The sequence below is a fragment of the Miniopterus schreibersii genome, assembly GCF_964146895.1.
Source record: "Miniopterus schreibersii genome assembly, chromosome: 6".
In the NCBI taxonomy this organism is placed as follows: Eukaryota; Metazoa; Chordata; class Mammalia; order Chiroptera; family Miniopteridae; genus Miniopterus; species Miniopterus schreibersii.
This window is the reverse complement of record NC_138107.1, coordinates 26464033-26486949: the sequence shown is the minus strand read 5'-3', so window position 1 is coordinate 26486949 and position 22917 is coordinate 26464033. Positions and strand designations below refer to the sequence as shown.

Here is a 22917-nt window from a genome sequence, read left to right as displayed (position 1 = left end):
AGAATAAATAATGACTGATCCACACCTAGGCTCGTTATCACAGATAAAGAGATGATCTTAAAGCTGTAGAAAGAAAAATTAAAAGAACAAAAGAGCTGCCTTTAGATGGACCTCAGCAACAGATGGCAGAAAATAATTGTGTACTATGTTTAAAGTTCCAAAAGAAAAAAAACCTGTAAAATTGTATACATAGTTAAACTATTATTCAAAAGTGATATGAAATGTGATATGACTGTGAGTTTCCTATCCACAAATTCTCATTACAAGCACGATGAAAGATGTACTTAGCAAGGAGACTGATGGATAGATGTACCTGGAAGGAAAGCATGGAATCCTGGAAAATACTGAATTATTTAATCCTTGATTTGCTTTTTATAAAAACTAATTTTTTGGCTTAAGAGGTGAAATTGAAAAATATTGTATGTTCAATCTCAAAATTTAGAAAATGCAAGTAAACAAAAGATACAAATTAACAATCATTCTCATTCCACATGTAAAGATAGCCACTGTTAATGTTAGTGAAAATAGTTCTGGGTTAATCGCCTATGCATATTTTTATTAAAATGCTATATCATCCAAATTGTCTTTATCTCTTTTTACATTTTATACAAATATATTTCCATCCCATTAACTATAGCTCCTATTTAAAAGCTGAATAGAATTCCATTATATAAAAGGACTTGATTTAGTTCACCAACTCACTCTCCATTGTTTACATTTTTACAGCTCTTCCCTTGGAAGCATTATAAACTTCTAGTTTGAGCAGGATTTTCTAAAAATTTTAAATAAACTGTCTTTTCCAAATCTCAATGTTTCTACCAAATTGCTACCTAAAGACTATAAATCTAACCAACCAGGATGTTAAGGACTCTGTAAAATATGTCTGTTTCACCACGTTTTAATTTTTTAAATAATGCAACCCGAGGATTTCATTTTGAATTCCATTACAAGCAATGTTAGCAGAAGTAGATGAACACCTCATCTTGACTGTGCAATTTATTTTCATAAAAATCTCTTTAGAGATCCCTGTCTAGTCAGCAAATAATTGCTTTAACTCTGGATTTTAATATTAGCACTGAATGATTTATGTACATTAAATAATGTGATTCTCAGTAACCATTTATGAGCTAGGAATGATTATCTCCCTTCTGTGGATAATCACACGTCAGGGAAGAAAGGTTAAGTGGTTTGCCTAAGATCACTCAGCCAGTCAATGGATTTTCTCAAAATATGATCCTTGAGTTTTTAAATTATTAGATTCGGCTGGCCTCAGCAATACTTGAGAGACATAAGGGATATGCACTTAGATTTTTCCTCAAATGATTTATGTGGCATAATGTCTAATTTGTTTATAGAGCATTTTTTGTTTCTTATGACATACTTTGGTCTATCAGCAAATATGAGGCATAAAAATGTACGTGATAAGAATCTACATGTGGAAAAATCTTCTGGTGGAATTAGAGTATCCATTTCTAAAATAGTACCTAGACTAAGCAGATACTAGAAACAACCATTTGATGGAAATTTGGGGGGAAAGGAAAGAAGGAACAGAAAGCAAGTAGAGTAGAGAGGCTTCCCTTTGTGGATCTGCAGCTCAGGGTTAGAATTAATAGGCTCTAAATGAAACAAGGAGATTTTTTTCTGAATAAGAATACGTGCATTACCTCAGCACTATTCTATCTGCAGTATAAAGCATCGTAGACGTTCACCTGCCCATATCAACTAGGATGGCAGCTGTGCTTCGTAGATCCTCACCATTTACAGTTCACACAAACGGGACGCTCTGGAAGCTACTACAGCACTAGAACTTTCAACAGGGATCTGATCAGAATTCGAAGTGACCTTGGTAAACTAGAGTAGAGGCCAAAAAAGTAGTGGAATCATGTATTGCCAGGGCCATTAGATTTGTATTTCTAGGGAAGAGGGAATCAGCGGACAGTTGTCTCTTCTGGAACGGAGAGGGGGAAAGGGCCGTTCCAGTTTGTTTTCTCATTCCGCTTATCCTCTAAAGTTAATTTTAAGAAAAAGTATTGGTAAATGATTTAACCAATGACTGCTTAATAAAACTGACTTTTTATTTGGGAAGTAGAATTACCAGCTGACCCTGTTTGCCTGAAATGTCCCTGGTTTTAACACAAAAAGTCCCATGTCCTGGGAACCTGCTCAATCCTGGAAAAATTATGGCAGTTGCTTAAAATTAAAAATAAAAATTAGATGTGTTCATTGTCCAAAATTTAGAAAATACAAGTAAGCAAAATTGAGCATTAAAATCATTCACACGTTCAATATGCAGAGATTGCCACTGTTAGTGTTAATAAATGTATTTCCTATTATCTCTATGAAGTAGACTTCATAACAGTGCAAGTCACTATTATTACATATGTCAAGTAATGGTAATATCATTCAAATTGTCTTTTAAATTTTTATTTTAAAAATATGCTAAGTACTTTAATATATGTAACTTTTCTGATTGCATCACTCTGTAATTCTGATAAATTTTCAATTATGTATTAACCATTTCCGCCATTCATTCTACAAATTCCCCTAACCTTATACTTTCCTTTATCTCTGAAACGCAGTACCAGCCAGTACATTAGCAGCATGCTTTCTGAGTTCTGATAACTGTATCACAGTGTAATCTCACTGCTCAGGGGTATGCAGCCTTTCATTTCTTATTCCATTTCTATTTCCCCTGTAGGCCAGGGAGGGGAAATTTCTACCTAGGGAGTTTAGCATCATTTAACGTTGATGTTACTTGTCCAACAGTGTCCTACATGAGTGAGACCATATGTCGACCACATTTAACACAAAATTTATCAATACCTACTTAGACACAGAAAGTTCTTTTTTGCTTTGTGGGGTTTCACTTTCTGAAAACATTTCAAGCCCTGATTTAAAGACAGGAGGAGAGAAGGAGAATACAGTGCAGTGTTAGAAAAGAAATATATCTTTTATCTAACCTAAAAGGTTCACACTTGGTTGAGGCCATATTTCAGGATTATTGTGATCCAGAAAGTAGCTCTCTCACTGAGGAAGTACTTACCATCCATGTGTGAAGGTACCCTGTTCATGCCAATAGCACCTACATTAATGGCCTCTTCTTTTTTATTTCTAGCTTCACAATGCCTGCTGGCAGCCCTGGGGTGGCCTGTATGATTGAAATGACTGCAGATGGAAAACCTCCAATACAGAAGAAAGACACGAAAATATCCCATGCCTCTCAGGTAAGCATGCCTATATCCAGTTTCAAACATTACTAAATGCTCCCTCAATGTTTCAAATAAGTATCTTTAAGTTGTTGTGTTAATCATATTTTTATTGGACAAATTCCTTGTAAAAGCTCTCACCAAAACAGCAGAATATTTATCTCTGATGCTTTAGGTATAATTAAATATATTTAATGTTGCCTGTCACTATAAAAGTTTTATTAAATTTAGCATGAAATTGATTTTCTCCTCAAACTTGGCATTTAATATATTATGCTTGATTTAAGAAAAAGCTCAAGAATCTGGAAAGATTAGCAAGATACAAAGCAGTGCTTAAAAACTTACGTTTTTATAGAACATGGTAGTGCTTGTACCGTGCTGTTAAAAAGTCCATTCTCCATTGGATAGATTTATGTAGGCCAGGATATTTTTCTTAGAAACATTGGATGAAGCTAAATTGAAACAAGAGAGGATGTGTGTCCCTCCAGAGACCAGGCAATTTGCTGAATTCTTTTATTTTTAATGATGTGGTTGATTCCACACTTCTTAGTATGACTTTACAGCAATACATTTAAGATAAAGAATTCCTGGTTCATTTGATCATCATGGAGAGTTAATCTGTATAATTAGATCTCCAAAGTGCTAATTTTGATACACATTAATGCTTGCAGTGTGTAGTGCCCTAATGAATTGAAAATTTCATTTTAGTTCCTTTTTTTTCCTACATAGTCTCTGTCGAGTATATGCAGGCATTTAAAGGAGGCGCATGAGAACATCTAACATTTGCATAAGCACATTACATTTTCCAAATTATGGACATATATATTGTCACATCTGATCCTCACAAGAACCCTCCAAAGCAATAATGATAATCCCTTCCATAAACCCAAGGAAAATGAGTCATATGTCCAAAATTTCATAGTGAGGGGAATAGAGACTTCACCCAGGTTTTCTGATCCATGGCCCTTGTTTGTTCCTTTATAATACACTCTGCTGTTCCTCATCTGCTGCACCAGATTCAAAACTGTCAGGCAGAATGTTAAGTAGGAATAAAATTGGTGTTCATGGTTTAAGAAGTCATGCTAGAGCCCAAAATGGCCAAATGTTTAGATTCAAGACATAGAATATTCAAATCATGGAAAATAGAGTGGTACCTTGGTTTTCGAATGTCTCCGTTGACGAACATTTCAATTTACGAACGCCGTAAATCTGGACGTGAATGCTTCGGTTTTCGAACACGTCTCGGAAGTCGAACATGCCACATGGCTTCCGCTGAGGGCAAGATCCTTAGGCCTAGCTGTCGGCTGTTGATCCCTCCATTTTCGAACATTTCAGAACTCGAATGGTCTTTGGGAGCAAATTAAATTCGAAAATCGAGGTACCACTGTACATGAAACACTAATAGTTTTTTTTTAATATCCAATGTGAATATTCAGTGTGATTTTATATTTATTAATTCCTTATAGTCATCCATTTTTACATTAAAAGCTTCATATTTTTATAAATAACATACAATATACTACTAACATAGTTATCAATGGATCATATCTTTAATAAAGAGAATTCAACAAATGCTCGATAAATATCTTTTTATTGTTGAAAATGATAAATATGTCTTATATCTGTAGCCTTTGTGACAAATCGGTCTCCTCACCCTTTAGGTTGACTGAATGAAACACCGATCAGAATGCCCCAAGTAATACATATGCAAACACAAAGACCAACACATGGGAATAGAATTTATGATTAAATTGAAAAACATTTGGATAGTTTTAGGGTGGTAAAGAGACAATGCATTTAGGCTCTCTAAAGTTTTTTTACAACATTCTGCCTCCTTGTGTTCATCGCAAATCAAGTGCTCTGAAGTCTGAGTGAATCACTGCTGCCATCTAGAGTGGTTAGCCCAGGGCTCATGTTAGTCCCCCTTGTGGAGGCTGTCTGTCGTGAATTCTCACAGACTAGACCCCAGTCCTGGAGGTATGGTATATAATAGACTCCTGGAGCCAGCCTCCAGTTGTTTGTTCTGAGTACACCTTTTACTACCCCCTTTTCCTCTTTTATTACAATGAGAAGATGGTGGAAATTTGTGGAATAACGGTGTAAGTGCTGAGGATCTTGTGAGCTGAAGTCACTTAATTTTAAAAGTCATGAAATGTAATACAAACTACTAAAAACAGGTTCTAACCCTGCTCATTATAATATAGTAAGAGATTTTTAAGTAGATTATAATGCGTCTTGGTGTAAGCCTCTTTGAGTTCATTATTGTTCTAGTCCTCTGGGTTCCCAGATTTGAAAAGTTATGTCATCAAATAAACATTCTGCCCCTGTCTCTCTCTTCTCCTTCTGGGGCTCCAATAATGCAAATATTAGTCTATTTGATGATGTCTGGTAAAGCCCTCAGACTTTCTTTACTCCTTTTTAATCTTTTTTTACTTTTGCTCCATTAACTGGGTACTATAACTTGGCCTGTCTTCAAGTCTGCTGCTTCTTTTTTCTGCTTGATCAAGTCTTCTGTTGAACTCCTCTCATGAATTTTTTAATTGAGTTTTGTATCTTCAGCTCTAAAATTTCTGTTTGATTTTTTTATTATATTTTCTCTTTATTGATATTCTCATTTTCTTCATGATTCATTTTCTTGAGCTCATTGAGCAACTTTATAACAGTTATTTTTAACTTGTCAGGTCATTCATACATCTCCATTTATTTGGGGTTGGTTTCTGGAGATTTGTTTTGTTCCTGTTTCTTCTTGTGCCTTGTCACTTTGTGATGGGATCCCCCATCTGAAAAAACAGCCATCTCTCCCAGTGTTTATGGAATGGCTTAGTATCAGAAAGGACCAACACCAAATAGCCCAGCTAGAGATCCTGGGACCCTCTTAAGCCTTTACTATGGATGTGTTTTCTCTAGACTTCTGTGTGTAAATCCTGTATTACACACATTTACCAATGTCCTTTTTGGATGTGCCTGTAATCTTTTGCTCCCTCTGCTGTCTGTATACAGTACTGCAGGTTCTCTAGAACTGCCACAAGCAGCCCAGTTTTCTTTTGTTCTCAGCAGCCTCCAAGTTTCTAGACGATGTTAGGTCTCATCAGAGCTCCAGATGAAGCAAAATAGAAACTAGTCTCTCAGGAAGGCCCCTGAAAATCCAAAATGTTAGAAGCATGTTCCACTCTTCTCTACCCACACCCACCTCAGCCCCAGGAAGAGGCCACTGAGCAGAATCAGTCTCTGCTGTGTCACAGATTCTCTGGGGAAGCAGGACACCATCTAGCTCCCTTTTGTTTTTAGTAATACCCAGGCATCTAGAGTATTCTAGGTTCTGTCAGTGCTCCATGACAGGGGATACAGAAACCCATTCTTCAGGTAGCCTTTGAAAAGATGTAATTTTGGATACACATTCCAGCTCTTTCCATCCCCGGGGAGAAGTCAGGAGTTGGGGGTTTTCACCTACTCTCTCCCACTGAGGTGGAGGAGGGACTATTCAAAGTGAATACATGATGGTCATCTTTGTTCTCGGTGACCCCAACCTGGCAGCCTTTCCTGTCAGCACTTAGATTCAGATAGATAGCAATTAATCCCTTAGGCAGCATCCTGAAAAGCCTACACATAGGATATATGTCTTAGTTTTCTATTTCCCCCAAAGAGAAGCTGGAAACTGGGAGTTTTCTCTCAGTCATGCCCCCAATAAGCCTAGAGGAGGTCTATGGTGAGTGAGTCCCACATATGTCCTTACTGGCCTCAGTACAGCTGGTTTCACAGTCGCTTAGGGTATAAGTGCTTCTCAGCTGAATCTACACATCTCACAAGGAGACTCTGTGTATTGTTGAATCAGTGTCTCCACGAGGGAAGGAAGGAATATCTGGAGCTTCTTATTCTGCCATCTTACTGACCAGAAAGCTGCTCTTTTCTGACTATTTAATTTCTTTATGATTTATTTGCCCAGGTTACATGTAACTTCCTTATAGACAAGAATAATCTCACACCCTCCTTTTCTGTCTCTACTTCCCTATATCCATGTGCTCACAGGATAGCAACTCCATTTATTGATTACTAAAGTTCAGTTATTCCTTCAACAAGGTGAGAAGATATTATTTTGAAAATGTTCTCTAGCCTGAAAAGCCTTAAGGATCAAAGATTAACTGTGAAGTATGGGACCAGTGAGGGTTTCACCGATATTTTTCAAATTAAAAAGTAATCCTTTGTGTGAGCTCCTTGATATTAATCTCATATGTAACTCAAGAACTTCCATATAAGCACTGCCCTGTGCTATATATACATATGGGGATATATTAGTGTTAAAACCATATTAATACTCCTTCTTGGATGATTTTCAGTGAAGACCCCTCCAAATGCTGAATCTGACAAACTAGCAAGTTTCTAAGTCAACTCAAAGCATGAGAAGAGACCTGAAAGCCAAGTAGGATACTGAAGAAAGGCAGAATTGAGTTTCATGAATCAGGTCATTGTATACAAACTTGTATTAAGCCTCCTACATGCAAGGTGCTGCTACAGACTCAGATAATCCCAAAATGAAGAGGGGTGGAGGCTCAGATTAAAAGAGGGTATAAATTAATATAAAAGAGACTGCAAACTCACAGATTACCATGTTATTGGGGGAGAGAAGAGACTAACAGCAAAGGGATGGAGGGTTTGGATAAATACTGCTTCTGCCTCTTAATTCCCTTTCATTTAATATCTATAAGCAGTCTTAAAGAATTTAAGGCTTAAATCACATGTGAAAAGTTATTTTTAAGTAAATCTTCTTTCCAAACACTTTACCCAATATCTCTTATCTACCTTTATTCCAAGACTCCATGTCTCTGGTTTTGAATTTGTCTACATGCAATTCAGATGATATTAAAAACAAAAATCTGCAATAACACTAAATAGAAGTCAGTTCGTTTCAGTTTATATTCTTGGATAAAGACAAGTATACTCTGATAGTTCATCTTAACCAAAAAATACATTTGCAGTTACCTTCCTATATTTCATTAACACAGAAGTTATTTAACTTCAGACAGACTTGAGAATGTAAAACAAAAGTGAACATTGGATTGAGATATCATAACAGAAATGTATGTAGTACCCCAATATCTAAATTTAAATGAAGATAAAACAGAAAAGAGATAAAGCAACTTCTTACCCATCTTCCCCTCACTCCAGTTTTTTAAAAGTTTATTCCCTTTTGCTTATGTTCTCATTTTATTCCCACATATTATAAAAGAACACAATATTCTTGCTTTAAAGAGAAACTCTGAGAGGAAAGGGAATGCTCATTCATTCTTGTCAGACATGGAGTCCTTTCCCCTCAGTCACCATTTATATTTTTCATTATCTTGATGATTCCTCCTTGATTGTCCATGTCTGTTCTCTGTGGTTTTAGCTTGTAAGATCATATCTTGATGTCAGACTCTATTCTCCATAGTCTGATTCACAAGAAGTTATTAGAAAAGACTTATTTTAAAGACCTGTCTTCTTAGGAATGATTGTACACACAATAGGCAGCTCTTAGATAATTGAGAGTCTGGGGATAGAGGAAGTCAACCATTTTAATGGTTATCTATGTGCAGTCAACGACAGCTGGGTTTTTTTGGACATTTCAGGGCTCCGAGTAAGTTTGAGACTCAGATCAGAAGAAATACAAGAGCCATTTATTCCCATTGTTTGGGTGTTTTTTAATGGTCTAATACATCATAGGTAGCTCTATAGCCTTTCCCTCTGATCTGCCTACTGCTGACATTAGAGGGGAATATTCTCTCATCTTCTATCAGTTTTGTGCTAAAACAGCACACTTGTCAAAGCAGTGAGAGGTTTGCTGCTCCAGGTGTGTGATCAATACGCAAAGATGTCAGAGATCCTCAGTGAGAGGAAGGTCGCAGCCGTGGTTCGCTGAGTCTGCAGGTTCAGGATAGATCCCAGATTGCATTAGCAGTGAGTCACTTATCTTAGGTGATAAAAGAGCTCTGCTAATAGTTTGTTAGAGTAATTGATATAAATGGACGTAGCATATAAAAAAGAACATGAAAACAAATAGACGCACCCATGTGCTGCATGAGGGCTCTGTTAATACACCTTGAAACTTCCACCCCGCTATACCCAACGGTACTCATCCTCTGGGGGGTTGTATGTAACAGACCTATATGAAGTGCTTAGGGAAAAAAATAAGGAATGCTCCTAGGAGCAGAGCCTGAGTCACCAGAAAAGAATAAAAGCTCAATTAATAGAATTAGTTTGATCTGTTACGTGTCATGGAGATGCTTTGATGTTCCTAGGATTGCACATGCTTCTGTTCTCTAAAAGCACATTTGCATTAAACCAAAAAATAGTGGTATAAATATTAACTGGGCATCTCTGATCCTCTCCTCCTACCAGAGTCATAGCTTAATTATTTGGCTCTCGTTTTTGAATTCTTACAATGACAGTTTTCCATTTAAATGTATCTGTAATACCAAATTAAATACTTCCTGGCATCAGCTTGGCCCGAGTGAGTGAGTTTGGGGATCGTAAGCGCATCAGAGACATAAACCGCACCAATGCGGCTGCACGGACCTGTCATACGCGTAACAGCCCTGAAGGGCACAGCCTCATTACCAGTTCATCCAGACTTCAACGGTAGCTCATAGACTCCTGTTGAGAAGAGCCGCATTTATGTACATCTAAACGATAAAGATGCAATTTATTTGTGCTGCTGAGGGGTTAGAAAGGAGAGATTAAGTAGCAATTTATATCATGCAAATGATTTTATCATCATTTTAGTCCATGAGTATAAGCTCTATTTCAAAATAAGGTCACATTCTGAGGTACTGGAGGTCAGGACTTCCACATATGAAGGAGGGGTTGGGTAGCACAATTCAATCTCTGACAATAATTAAATAACACGGTTTCATTTTCTTTATCAGTTATTATTTGGTAATGTTCACATTGAAATGCAAACCCTTGAGTTCCAAAATACATTTCAAATAATCAATCAGCAAGTTTTGTCAAATGCCCAATTTTGTACTAAATTTTATTAGCTACTGTGAGAGATACAAAAGAAATATTAAATAAAGTCCCTTTTCTAAAGTAACTTATCTTACCTCCCCGTAGGGTTGACAAAACTAGCCAAGAATGGAAACCTGTTTAACACAGAAGAATATTCAATTACAGAACAAAATATCGTAGGCTTTTCTACTATGATTTAACACTTTATAAGAAGGGGGGGTTTTAATTGTTATTTTTCCTACAGGTACATATGGAATCAATGTTCCTTGGCCATATTCCTGAAAATGTTAAGATTCCTAAGAATGCAGGCCATATTTATGGGTTCAAGGGCTGCATTGGAGAGCTTCAAGTAAACAACAAAGAATTCCTCATTGTTGATGAAGCACTACGTGGAAAGAACATTGAGAACTGCCATGTCCCTTGGTGTGCTCATCAATGCCACAGCAATGGCACCTGTGTCAGGTTAGTATTAGCCCCCTGATCTCCAACCTATATTTCATGATTCCAAATTCTTAAAACTACAAAACCAGCATCATTGTCATCTGGGTGACAGAAAGAAAGGTCTAGAACATCCAAGGTTTTGTATGCATCACCTAGGTGATGCGCACATCTGGTAGATACTTGTTTGCTCAGAGAAATTTTTATATCATGGCTCCAGTGGCAAGAAATCCCTGACCTCTGGAAATAACTAGGTAACTGGACCTGATTTTGACCATTTTAATTGGATCCACATGTAAGTTTACTAAGGTGTTATGCTTTTTAAAAATATGAATGGGAGATTATTAATCATTGCTAATGGGTTTGATGTATTAATTTTTATTGTATTTGTTTTTGCTTCTACTTACATCTCTAAAATTAGAGGTGGAGAAAAAGTACCTATATCTATTTCTTCTTTTTATTTGCAATCCCATGTATATGTTTCCTCCTTCAAGTAAAGAGTCATCATGTTTATAAGCTTAAGATCTTAATTAAAATTACTTTCTGCTCCACTAAAATGTCTTAAGTGACTCAGCCCTGAGGGAGTCTCATTGGGATAGTGTAGAACATAATCCCAAATTTCTTCAATCCTCTGAGAAGTCTTTATTTCAGGGCCGTCAATAATGACAGAGTGGAAGCAGACACATGTACAGATTATAATAATGCAAGTCAAGGAAAAGCTGACCAAATCTCACAGGATATATCTTAATTCACTTCAGTGATTCTAAGGGGGGAAGCTATCAAGTCATTAATGACTTCATAAAAGTAAACACCTCTATGCATAGTGTAGGAAAGAGAAAAATTCTATTTTAAAAAGTAGGATAGGGCCCGGCCGGTGTTGCTCCATGGTTGAGAGTCGACCCATGAACCAAGAGGTCACTGGTTCAATTCCCCTTCGGAGCACATGCCCGGTTTGGGGCTCAATACCCAGTAGGGGGTGTGCAGGAAGCAGCCAATTGATGTTTCTCTCTCACATCGATGTTTCAGAAATCTCTCTATCCCTTTCTCTCTCTCTTTCTAAAATCAATAAAAATATGTTTTTAAAAAAATAAAATAGTAAGATGGGAAATGATAGGCAGAGATGGGCTCTGAAAATAATCACTGGATTAGAAAGCGAGGGGAGAGACAGATAGACAGACAGACAACCAAATGGCAAAGACAAGGAACAGAGGAATGGACGGGTCTGATAAATTCAAGGTGATATATTTACCAGATAATCCCAGCCTGACTGTAATAAATTTGAAGGTTTAGTAAAAAAGGAAGAGATCAGCTCTTAGGGTGTCTAAAACCTTTGCTCCTGATTAACTGTGACTTGATTTACACATTTGTAAAATAACAAGAGCAATATAGACCTATTTCATATGGGGAAAATAGATAAAGTTTTAAAGGACTTTAAAAGAGAGTGCATTTTGAAGATAAGAGTTAGGATAACTTCCTTGGCAACAGTCACTTTTCTGAAGAAAACAAAATCAGGGCTTTAGTTAATAACTATTCTATTTTATAATTAACTCATTAATATCAATTATTTTTAAAAACAATAATGTAATATTATCCACAAGACAACCTTCAGAACCCCGCAGAAAAGCTTGCATTTTTGCTTAATTAAGTGAAGAAACAGGGAAAAATCTTCTCCTACTGGCTTTCTAATATCTGAAATATTTGTCATTTAACCTAAATAAATATTGTCAATGATGGGATCGATGCTTTTGCATTGATGGAATTATAGAAGTGACAAGAATTGTGTTTCCTACCTATGTGTGATCAGCAGACTCTCTCATAGCCCCCATCACCCCCTCTCCTGGTGTTCCAGCCTTCACATGATCCCCTCTAACTTCAATGTGGATGGGACTGGTGACTTACTTTTAGTCAACAGAATAACCAATAGAATAGGCTGATGGGATGTGACTTCCATGATTAGGTTACATAGGATTGTGAGCTGCATCTTGGAAGGATGCTCTCTCTTGCTGATTCTGATAAAGATGTAGCAATTTGGGGAAGGTCCACGTGACAAGGCCTCCAGCCAACAACCAACGAGGAGTTGAGGGTGGCCACTTGCCAGCTATGTATCCAACAAATAAAACTCTTCTTCAGATCCTATGAACAACATGATTTCTATCTTTATTGCCAGTGCTTAACTCCCATAAATTACCCCTTGCATGACTGCACACAGGACATGCTGGTCCCTGCAACTAGGACTTCCATTCCAGCACGTCCCGTGCACGCCAAAACCACAGTATGCTGGAGTTGGCCAGTTCCGGTATAGCAGCAACAAAAATAGGCGTTCCAGAAGGATCCTAACAGGAGAATTAAAAAATTCATCAAAGGCAAGGATCCAAGGGAAGATGTAAAGAATGATAATTTGGTTTTGAATCTGGTAACCAGAATGCTAAAATAATTGCAGAAAGAAGAGGGAGGAGAATGAGCTCAGTTTGGCCTTTTTGTTGTCAAGAGTCAGATGACCATCCAAATGGAAATATCCAAATGTTAACAATGGTCAGGAAAAACACTTAGATTTGGTGTCAACTATGTACAGCTTAAGATTGAGCCATGTAATTACTGAAAGGAAGCTAAAAGAAAGAGAAGAGAGGAGAGGAGGGGGAGAGAAGAGGGGTGGGGAGGAAAGAAGAGGGAAGGGGAGACAGAGCGAGGAAACATTTTTAGAAAAATTACATTGACATTTTGTAGGAAGGGAACAGAGTGAGTAGTAGAGCAATTAAAAAGAAGTAGAAAAGAAGTAGCAGGCCATCTGAGGTAGATGCTCTGGACTGAATGTTTGTGCCCACCCCCCCAAATTCATACATTGAAACCCTACTCTCTGATGTGATGAATTTTGGAGGTGGGGCTTTTGGGAGGTAATTAGGTCATGAGGGTGGAGCCGTCATGAATGGGATCAAAAGTTCAATACAAGAGCACAGACAGCCATGGGACCATAGGGAAGAAAGTGCTATCTGTCACTCTTCCCCGGCCTGTGTAAAACACTAATACCCGACCAGACAGAGAACACTCCAGCAATCTGTGCAGTAACCCAAAAGGAAAACCAGATATGTTCTGACAGAGAATTCCTAGTGAGTCCATTAGCAACCTCAGACCTAAGAAGTAGGTCACAAAGAACCACCACCATGACCAACATCCTGCCCCCAGCAGACACGTACCCACACTTGGACTACAGTGAGTGGTCTAAAGTTTTCCAACCAGGGAAACCTAGAGAAACTTTGTGCTACTGAGCCCCATCCTGACTTTGACAAATGGATCTGAACTGACTTAATGCATTTGGCAACTCACTTGACATCTATATTGTTGGCCAAAGCCAATGGTTATTTTCCTCTCTACGCTGCCACATCATAAAATGGATCTGTCCAAAATCTCCCAGACTCCCTTCCTACCCTGCTCAACCTTTGCATTTGTTGATGCCATCTCACTTCCGAGCCAAGACAGGCAGACTTCTAATCTCCTCGACTCTCTTTTCCTATTTTCCCAAAGGGAAGTTTGGATGCAAAACAGATTTCAAAATAGCAGAGCAATTTAAATGAGATATATTAATATTCAGCCTTCCTGCATCCAAAGGGAATGGACAAAGTGACCTGATGGAATTCTTTTTATGTCTACAGTTTCATTATTTTGTTTTCAAAATAATAGACCATCTTTGTTCAGAATAAAAGTCATTATTACAAAGATATGAAAAAGGTCTTTTACCTCTCTGATTTCCTGTCTCAAGTTATAAAGCCACTAATATCTTATCAAGCAGGTGTGCATGATACTTTTACTTGAAAATGCAAATATAATTTCTCATCACAGTTTCATTGTTCTAGTCCACAGACTTTCATCAAAAGTTTGGGGAATGCCTCCTAATGAGGTATATAAGAACCTTAAGAGAGGCAGAAATTTTTCAGTCTACACACACACACACTCTTGAACATTCGAATCCATATCTCCTGGGAATGCATGTTTACTCTCCCCAACATGTAAAGAATAATAGTGGCTTAAGAAATAATCTTTAATAAAAAATTTTTTTAAAAGCATGCTCTAAACAAGAGTAAGGTGATAAGTTAGCAGAAGTTCAGTATACAGAGTTCCACTTTAGGGTTCACAAAATAAAATACAGTTACACAGCTATTTATAAACAAAATCATTACTAATTTTAGTAGCTTGGTTGATATAATTCACTGTTATTAAGTACTGTCCCTACATTGTCTATGAAGGTAATCTGCTTACAAGAAGACAAATTTCATGTGGGACAGTATTAAGGGGAAGTATTGCTTCAATAAATGTCATTCTGCTTTGAGTGCCATCACACATTTCTGGACAGTATCCAATCTTTTTTCATTTTGTTATAAATCTGTGCTAGAATTTTCAAACCCCTGTGGTTGCTTATTTCAGAGAAATCCAAACAGCATGTACTGAAATTCAGTTTCGAAAAGTGACACAGAAGGGTTATTCTGAGTAGCCTAATCTCTATGGGCTTCAAACAAGCTGTTTGCAAAAGGGCATCAGAAGGTTAGGAAATTAAACAGATAATATTTAAATCACTTTCTCCTTTCTGTGCCAGATGTTTTAAAATAAGTTAAACAATAATTAAAAAGGAGCATCAGGTTTGGGAATATACCCTATACAACCACTGCTCTGAAAACTTATGTCACTGATATTATAGTCAATAATTATTCAGACATGAATTTTAGACTTAGTCTTCGTTTTAACAGGAATTAGGTGTGTATTAATGTATTATATCATGCATTGAAAGTCAATAATTCCACATCTGAATGAATGTGCTTTCTATGCCTCTAATTGTTCTTGTAGCTTTGCTTTATCACTAACCGATTCTATTCTCCATGTACTGGGGCGTGGCTTAGCAAACTATTTTTGTAAAGGGTTAGATAACAAATATTTTAGACTTTGTATCTCAACTATTCAACTCTGCAATTCTTTTTTTTTAATATGTCTTTATTGATTTCAGAGAGAGGAAGGGAGAGATAGAAACACCAGAGAGTCATTGATTAGCTGCCTCCTGCACGGCCCCTACTGGGGATCGATCCCGCAAGCTGGGCATGTGCCCTGACTGGGAATCGAACCGTGATCTCCTGAATCATAGGTTGATGCTCAGCCACTGAGCGACGCCTGCTGGGCTCAACTCTGCTATTTTAACACCCAAGCAGCCATTAAAGATATGAAAATGAATGGACATGTCTGTTCCACCTCTATTTACAAAAATAGTTGATTGGCAGGATTTGGCTTAAGGACCATAGTTTGCAGACTACTGTATTGGGGCAACAGATGGATAAAATAGTTTTATTTGGTCAACTGACCAAGAAAATCCAAATCAATTTAAATTTTCCCTATTGCCCAGCCAGGCGTGGCTCATCGGTTGAGCGTCAACCTAGGATCCAGGCGACCGGGATTCGATTCCTGGTTAGGGCATATGCCCAGGTTGCGGGCTGCAGCTGATCAATGACACTCTCATCACTGATGTTTCTATCTCTCCCTCTCCCTCTCCTTTCCTCTCTCTGAAATCAATAAAGATATATTTATAAAAAATAAAAATAAAATAAACTTTCCCTATTAAGCAATGTAGCTAGCTAGCTAGATGATGATTGATAGATGATAGATACAGAAGATAGATGATAGATGATGATGATAGATAGATAGATAGATGATAGATAGATAGATAGATAGATAGATAGATAGATAGATAGATAGATGATAGGTAGATAGATAGATGGTAGATATAGATAGATAGATGATTGATAGATGATAGATAGATAGATGATGATAGATAGATAGATAGACAGACAGACAGACAGACAGACAGACAGACAGATAGATAGATGATAGATAGATAGATAGATAGATAGATAGATAGATAGATAGATAGATAGATAGATGATAGATAGATAGATAGATAGATGATAGATAGATAGATGATAGATAGATAGATGATATCGATAGATAGATAGATGATAGATAGATAGATAGATAGATAGATAGATAGATAGATAGATAGATGATAGATAGATGATAGATAGATGATAGATAGATAGATAGATAGATAGATAGATAGATAGATAGATAGATGATAGATAGATAGATAGATAGATAGATAGATAGATAGATGATAGAGAGGAGAGAGAGATTATAAGGTATTGGCTCACACAAATACAGGGACTGAGAAGTTCCACAATCTGCCATCTGCAAGCTGGAGACCCAGGCAAGACTGTAGTATAGGTTTCAGTCTGAATCTGAAGGCCTGAGAATCAAGAGCATTAACAGAAAGAGAAGACTGAGATCACAGCTCAGCAGTCAGGCAGAGAGCAAATTCAACTTTGCTCCACTTTTTCATCTCTTCAGATCCACAAGGGATTGGATGAGGCCCACCCACATCGGGAAGGGCCATCTGCTTTACTAAGCCTACCAATTCAAATACTAGTTTCTTCTGGAAACACACTCACAGATACATCCAGAAATGATGTTTAAGCAGCTATCTGGCCATCCTGTGGCCTAGTCAAGTTGACACATAAAATTAACTGTAACTAGCAATCTCAAAAAAAAAAAAAAAGTATGTATTTGTTAACATTAGGGAACTTTCATTATTTTGAGTTTCTAAATAGAATTAAAAGTTAATTTCCTTCATTCTTTTCTTTCAATGCATTTTTCCCTATTATCTAATTTTATAGACATCTTTTTTGACATTGATAAAATAAGTTGTTTTTCATGATTTTTGAGGTATTTAGTTTTCGAATAATTCAGCACTTCAAAATGAGTTAGGAGCCATAGTTGAATTTGAAATTGCAATAGTAACAATTATTACAGAGTACAAAGAATTAGGGTATTGTGTCTTAGCTTTTCCATCTGTACTGTATGAGTGGCAACCCCCTACAAAATGTTCCCTTGCCTTCATTGTCATTTCACGGTGGCATGTAGTTAGGCATCACCTGCTGAGATCTTTCAGTTCTTTGTATCTAGGCCAGATTACCCCAATCTAGCTCAGCAGTCTACCTTAGTCTTCTAAGTGCCCAGGGCAAAAAGAGCCTATTTCAGATCAGTTTCTCACCACCACATATAGACTAATAACATCTTCAAATATTTAACCTTTTCTGTAGCTGCTACACTTTCTGTCTGCAGTCAACATCCTTGAAATTGTACTCAGGATGTAAATGTCTCTTGTTCTAGAAGGCTAATTTGTATTTAGTTAGCTTATTCTCAGCTGTAAAAGTCTGCCAAGCGTCCAAACCTTTTGACTGTAGGCAGCCCCTACTGCTAGAAACAAGAGAGAAAGAGAACATATCCAACGAGGTTTCAAGTAAAAACTTAGAAGCCTATGTGGTTTCCCCTTTTCTCTCGTGTTAATCAAGTGGGCATACAAGGCATTTGTCATGGGTTTCATTCATTAAAAGCAGTTTAAACTTTATGGGGTGCAAGTATAAAAAGTTTTACTTTTCTGCTGTCACTGATGGCAAGCATTGTAGGGTCTCTCTTTACTTTCCCTTAGCAGAATGTCATGCAGGTTTCAGAGGCTTCTATTTGTGTCCACATATTATTAAAAGCAACTGGTTCAGCCTACTCCAGTTAAAACTTCTCTCTCATATCCAGTTTAGTGGTCACCAATCCTTTACTTGGTTGGATAGACGCTCAGTTCAAGAACTTGAGTGGGGAAGGAAAATGATATGTTCTCCACCCTTCTTCTGCTTCTGGTTTCTCCAGATTTAGAGTTATCCTGGGGCAGGAGGAATTTGATTGAAAAAGGTGTTCTTCTTAACTGGTGTCATAATGATTCCATATGCGCTCTCCTGTAACGCAAGCTTAGTGGTGGATCGCTTGACACAGGAGTGTGCGAGTCTTCACCAAGCCCTGCACAGGGATTATTACTCCGTGGCCCAGTTGTCTGATGGGGAGTTTTCTCTCATTTCCTTCGGCCATTTACTTCACAAATTCCAGCCTGAGTCCCCTCACCCAGTAGCACAGCTGGTTTACTCTGAAGCTAATGAAGCTTCAGCGGCCCCCTTTTTTCGTTTTCTGAAATCTGGAACTTGCTTGAAATCGCAGTAGGTTCTTAAAACTCTCTTCAGGAGGGAAACCAGGTTGCAGTAATGAAGCATATCCAGGTAAGCATTTCCTGTGAAGAGCCTAAAGAGATTTCAGAGAAAGACACCCAATCTCCAAGTTTCCTTGTAATTCACTGGGATTCCTTTTCTCATTCTAAATTAATATTACCTTTTAAACACCTTTTGTATATGTACTTTTGAATCCTTTTTGTTATAAAGGGACCAAAGGTTATATAAGCTTTGGGTCCCACAAAATCTACACTCACCTCTGGCCAATTGGCTATCTTCTTAGGGTCCTGGCAAGATAACTCAAGCAAAGTGTCATAGGTTAATTTTCAACAAATTATAAATCTGACTTATACAAGTGTATAATGAACACATGCCAAAGATTTATTTATCTCATTAAAGAAGGACCCAGCATGATGGTAAAGCTGATTCCAAGAGAACTCAAGAGACTGCGCATATGTAGGAACTGAATGGATACTGAAATAAGATTGCTAGGTTAGAGACAAAAACTGGTTAGTGTCCTACAAAGGAATAAAATGGAATTTGGGAAGGTTTCTTTTCTACTAGTATGTGCTCATTCGCATCTTCGTCAGACAAAAATCTGCAGTTTATCTTGTAACTTCACAGACTGGGCCTAATCAACAGTAAATAATGAGTCAAAAATGCATTCTTCTAGAGAATTTTATAATACTTAAGCAGGCCCACTGGACAGTGCTGTAGTATAATAGTAGAACAGCATGAAGTAATCCTTTTATTTTATTTCTCAGTTATGAACTATTTCTGAACACCAGCCGCCCCAATAATGTGAATTTTGTTACACTTGAAGTTGTCCCAGTGGCCCCTTAAACTATCCTTATTTTTTAGATTTTTCTTTTTGCTCTTCTGATTGGGTGTTTTGTTGCTTCCTGATATTTCAAATCACTGTTTTGATTCTCAGCTTTGTCTACTCTACTCTTGATTCCCTGGAAACTATTCTTCATTTCAGTGAGTGTAGCCTTCATTTCTGACTGGTTCTTTCCTAAGGTTTCCATGTCATTTTTATGCTGTTGAGGTTCTCACTAGGTTCACTGAGCATTCTTATAACCAGTGTTTTGAACTCTGCATCTAGTAGATTGCTTGTCTTCATTTTAATTCTTTTTCTGGAGTTTTGTTCAGGCCTTTCATTTGGGATGTGACCTCCATGGAGGATCAGCTGTTCAGGGGTCCACCCCACAGAGCAATACTTTGTCTTCTCATTTTGGCAGCCTCCCTGTGTTTGTTTCTATGAATTAGGTAGAGCTGCTACATCTCCTGGGCTTGGTAGAGTGGCCTTATGCAGTAGGTGTTCTGTAGGGCCCAGTAGCACAGCCTCCCCAATTACCTAAGCTGGGCTCTCCAGGTGCACTCCCCCTCCCCCCCCCCCCCCGTGTGGACTGTGTACACCCTCCTATTGTAGTTGAACCTTGATTGCTGTTGACATGTCACTGGGAAGAATTCACCCCCAGGCTGATTGCGTGCAAGGACTGGCTGCGACCGCCCACCTCCATGGAGGATCAGCTGTTCAGGGGTCCACCCCACAGAGCAGGGCTCTGCCCCTTGAGTGTGTCACTTGTGGGGGAGGTTGAGTGGTGCTTCAACATGGTCTGAAGCTGTCCACCAGGTGTGCTGGCTTTGGGGCCATTGCAGGCCAAGGTCAGCCACTGCTTGTGCTCTGCCTGGAGCCACCCAGCATGAGCTACAAAGTGATCTGCAGATGGCTGCTACTTATGCTGGTCTTAGAGGTACCCAGGTGAGGCCAAGCTGCGAACCAAAGCCAGCTACTGCTAGTGCCAGGTTTGGAGCCAATTAGCAACAGGTACAGGGTATGCTGAGGCAACATACTGCTTGTTTGAGAGATTTTAGGAAAGTCTGAAGCATGACCAAGATAGGCCATTTGTATGGAAAAGCCACTGGAAACAGCTTGGGTGATACCAAAAGTCGGGTGGGGCAGAGTCTCAGGGAATCACCAGGGAGGGGCAAATTGTGGGAGCCAGGTTGATGGAGTCTCAGTTATGGTTCTGTAGCGGGAGGGGGGCTCAGAAAAGGGGCAATTGCCTCTGCCTGCACTTCTTTGTGGGAGAAAGATGCCCCTCCAGCTCTCTCCCTGATGCCAGGCAATTCAGTTTCTCCCTGTGTGTCTCTGGTACCTTTCCAGCTGCTGCGCTAGTGCTAGAGCTCAGAAGGAGTGAGTCCGAGTAAGTCTGTTGGGGGCCCTTTAAGAGGAACTCCCTGGGACTCCAGCAGGCCTTGTCTCACTCGGCCACAATCCCTGCTGGCTTTTATAGCCAGAGTTATGGGGACTTGTCTTCCTGGCACTGGAACCACACTGGGGGGCCTGGTGTGGGATTGGGACTACTCAGTCTTCAGGGGGGACCTCCACAGCTAAGACAGCCTCCTGGTTTTTATCTGCCACACATGAGTGTAGGACCAGCCCATTCTGCATCTCCATCCCTCCTACCAGTCTCATGTGACTTCTTCTTTAAATCCCTAATTGTAGGATTTCCATTCAGCTAGATTTCATGCAGTTGTGAGTAGTGGGTGTTCTCTAGTTTAGTTGTAATTTTGATGTGGTCATGGGAGGAGGCAGGTACCACATTTACCTACACGGCCATCTTGACCAGAAGCCCCTGTTGTTTGTCTTTTTTATCTCATTTCTTTCCCCCATTCTACAAATGCCAGCTATTGTAAAAATGGATTGATGTGGAGTTATTTATTCTTGCTTGGAGAGTGTGACTGAAGCTGCAGGGTTTTTAGTTGCTTATAAAAGTGGATCACATATTTGGAAAGCATAACTCTTGCCAATGTAAGTGTCACAGGGTTCTTGGTAAAGTACAAATGCAGTTTAAATTGATTTTCTAACCACTTTTATTACTGCCATCCTTGAGTGCAGCAACGTGGGTTGGGCATTTGTTTTTACAGGCCAGAAAGCATTCAGGTTCTCTGCAAATCAGTTTCATTAAAGTCATAATTGCAAATGCAGTGATATTTAAATGAGAACAATTAGAGTAAACATGGAAGAAATTGTGTTATTTCCTCCTTGCAAAATCTCAAAGAGTTAAATGTTTCAAGGTCTGACTAATGGAAAGGACCACTATCAGATTCCACACATTTTTTACATCATATTTATGCAGCAAGGTCAAACAAGTAGAGGGAAAAAAATCTCATCTTCAATTTTCTCTACCCTTAGGTAATAATACATGGAGAGCTCATTTACCCTGATTGATCTTTCTGGGCATAAGAGACCTCTCTGGCTTAAATCCCACCTGAAAACTTTCTTTCCTCTCCTTTCCTTGTAGAAAGCTACGGGGTTTTTTGGTTTTTTTCCCCCTACTTCAAAGAACAAACAAGCAAAATACAAGCTGCTATTTTTTTTTTTTTTTTGAGTATTTTGTTTCCCTTCAGAAACTATTTATTAATGGGATTTTTAGTAGGGAGTTATATGTTAAACCTATTTGTTTTGTAACTAGAAGCATTTATTCTCGTTTTAAATCTACATGGTTTACCACTTACAGATTGAACTCATACAACCAAAAAAAAAATGACTTGGTAAATTGTGCTAATCACTATGATTTTTACACATAATTAGGCATGCCACTGTTAAAATTGTGTGAAAAGCTTGACAAACAAAATGGAAACAGAGCAAAGTTAAAGCTAGAATAAAATGTGAGATATCCAGAATCCCTAGGCTTAGGTTTGCAAAAGGCTTAAAACGAATAATTTAAATAATTAATTTAGGAAGGAAACAAGCCGATCCTTTTGGTTCAGCAGAACACAAAGTTCCCAAGCCTTCCATTCTGTTCCTGGCCCATTTGCTGGCATATTGTGTATTTTAAGAAAATTGCTTAACCTTTTATTCTAGGAAAATGAAATAAAATTTGTTCCCACCCGCCTACCTAAACTTCAAGCAATTTGGAGCCAAAAGTTAAAACTTGCTAAAGACTTGAGAGTATAAAAAATAGATGGAAAAACACTGGGAAATAACTTTGGTTCTTGTTGATTGACATCAAAATACAACAGTGGCTTCAAGCAAGTACTATTCAGATATTAACACTGCCGATTGTCGTTAACCTAACAATTACCAAGTGCTGTCTTGGCTTTGAAAAATGATATAGTGGCATTGTTCTGATGTGATTTTATCTTAAAATGATGTTAACACTTCAAATACCGTTGGAAAGGTTTAGATTTCTCTTTCACAA

General features: G+C 38.2%; 1 protein-coding gene across 1 annotated transcript in view; it reads left to right on the top strand.

Moving 5' to 3' along the window:
* EYS (eyes shut homolog) overlaps window positions 1–22917 on the top strand; it is a gene marked incomplete at both ends in the record, with an annotated part of 1105706 nt that overhangs the window by 939013 nt on the left and 143776 nt on the right. The window contains 2 exon segments of the mRNA XM_081140616.1: window positions 3116–3224; window positions 10432–10649. Coding sequence (XP_080996742.1) covers window positions 3116–3224; window positions 10432–10649 — 327 coding nt within the window.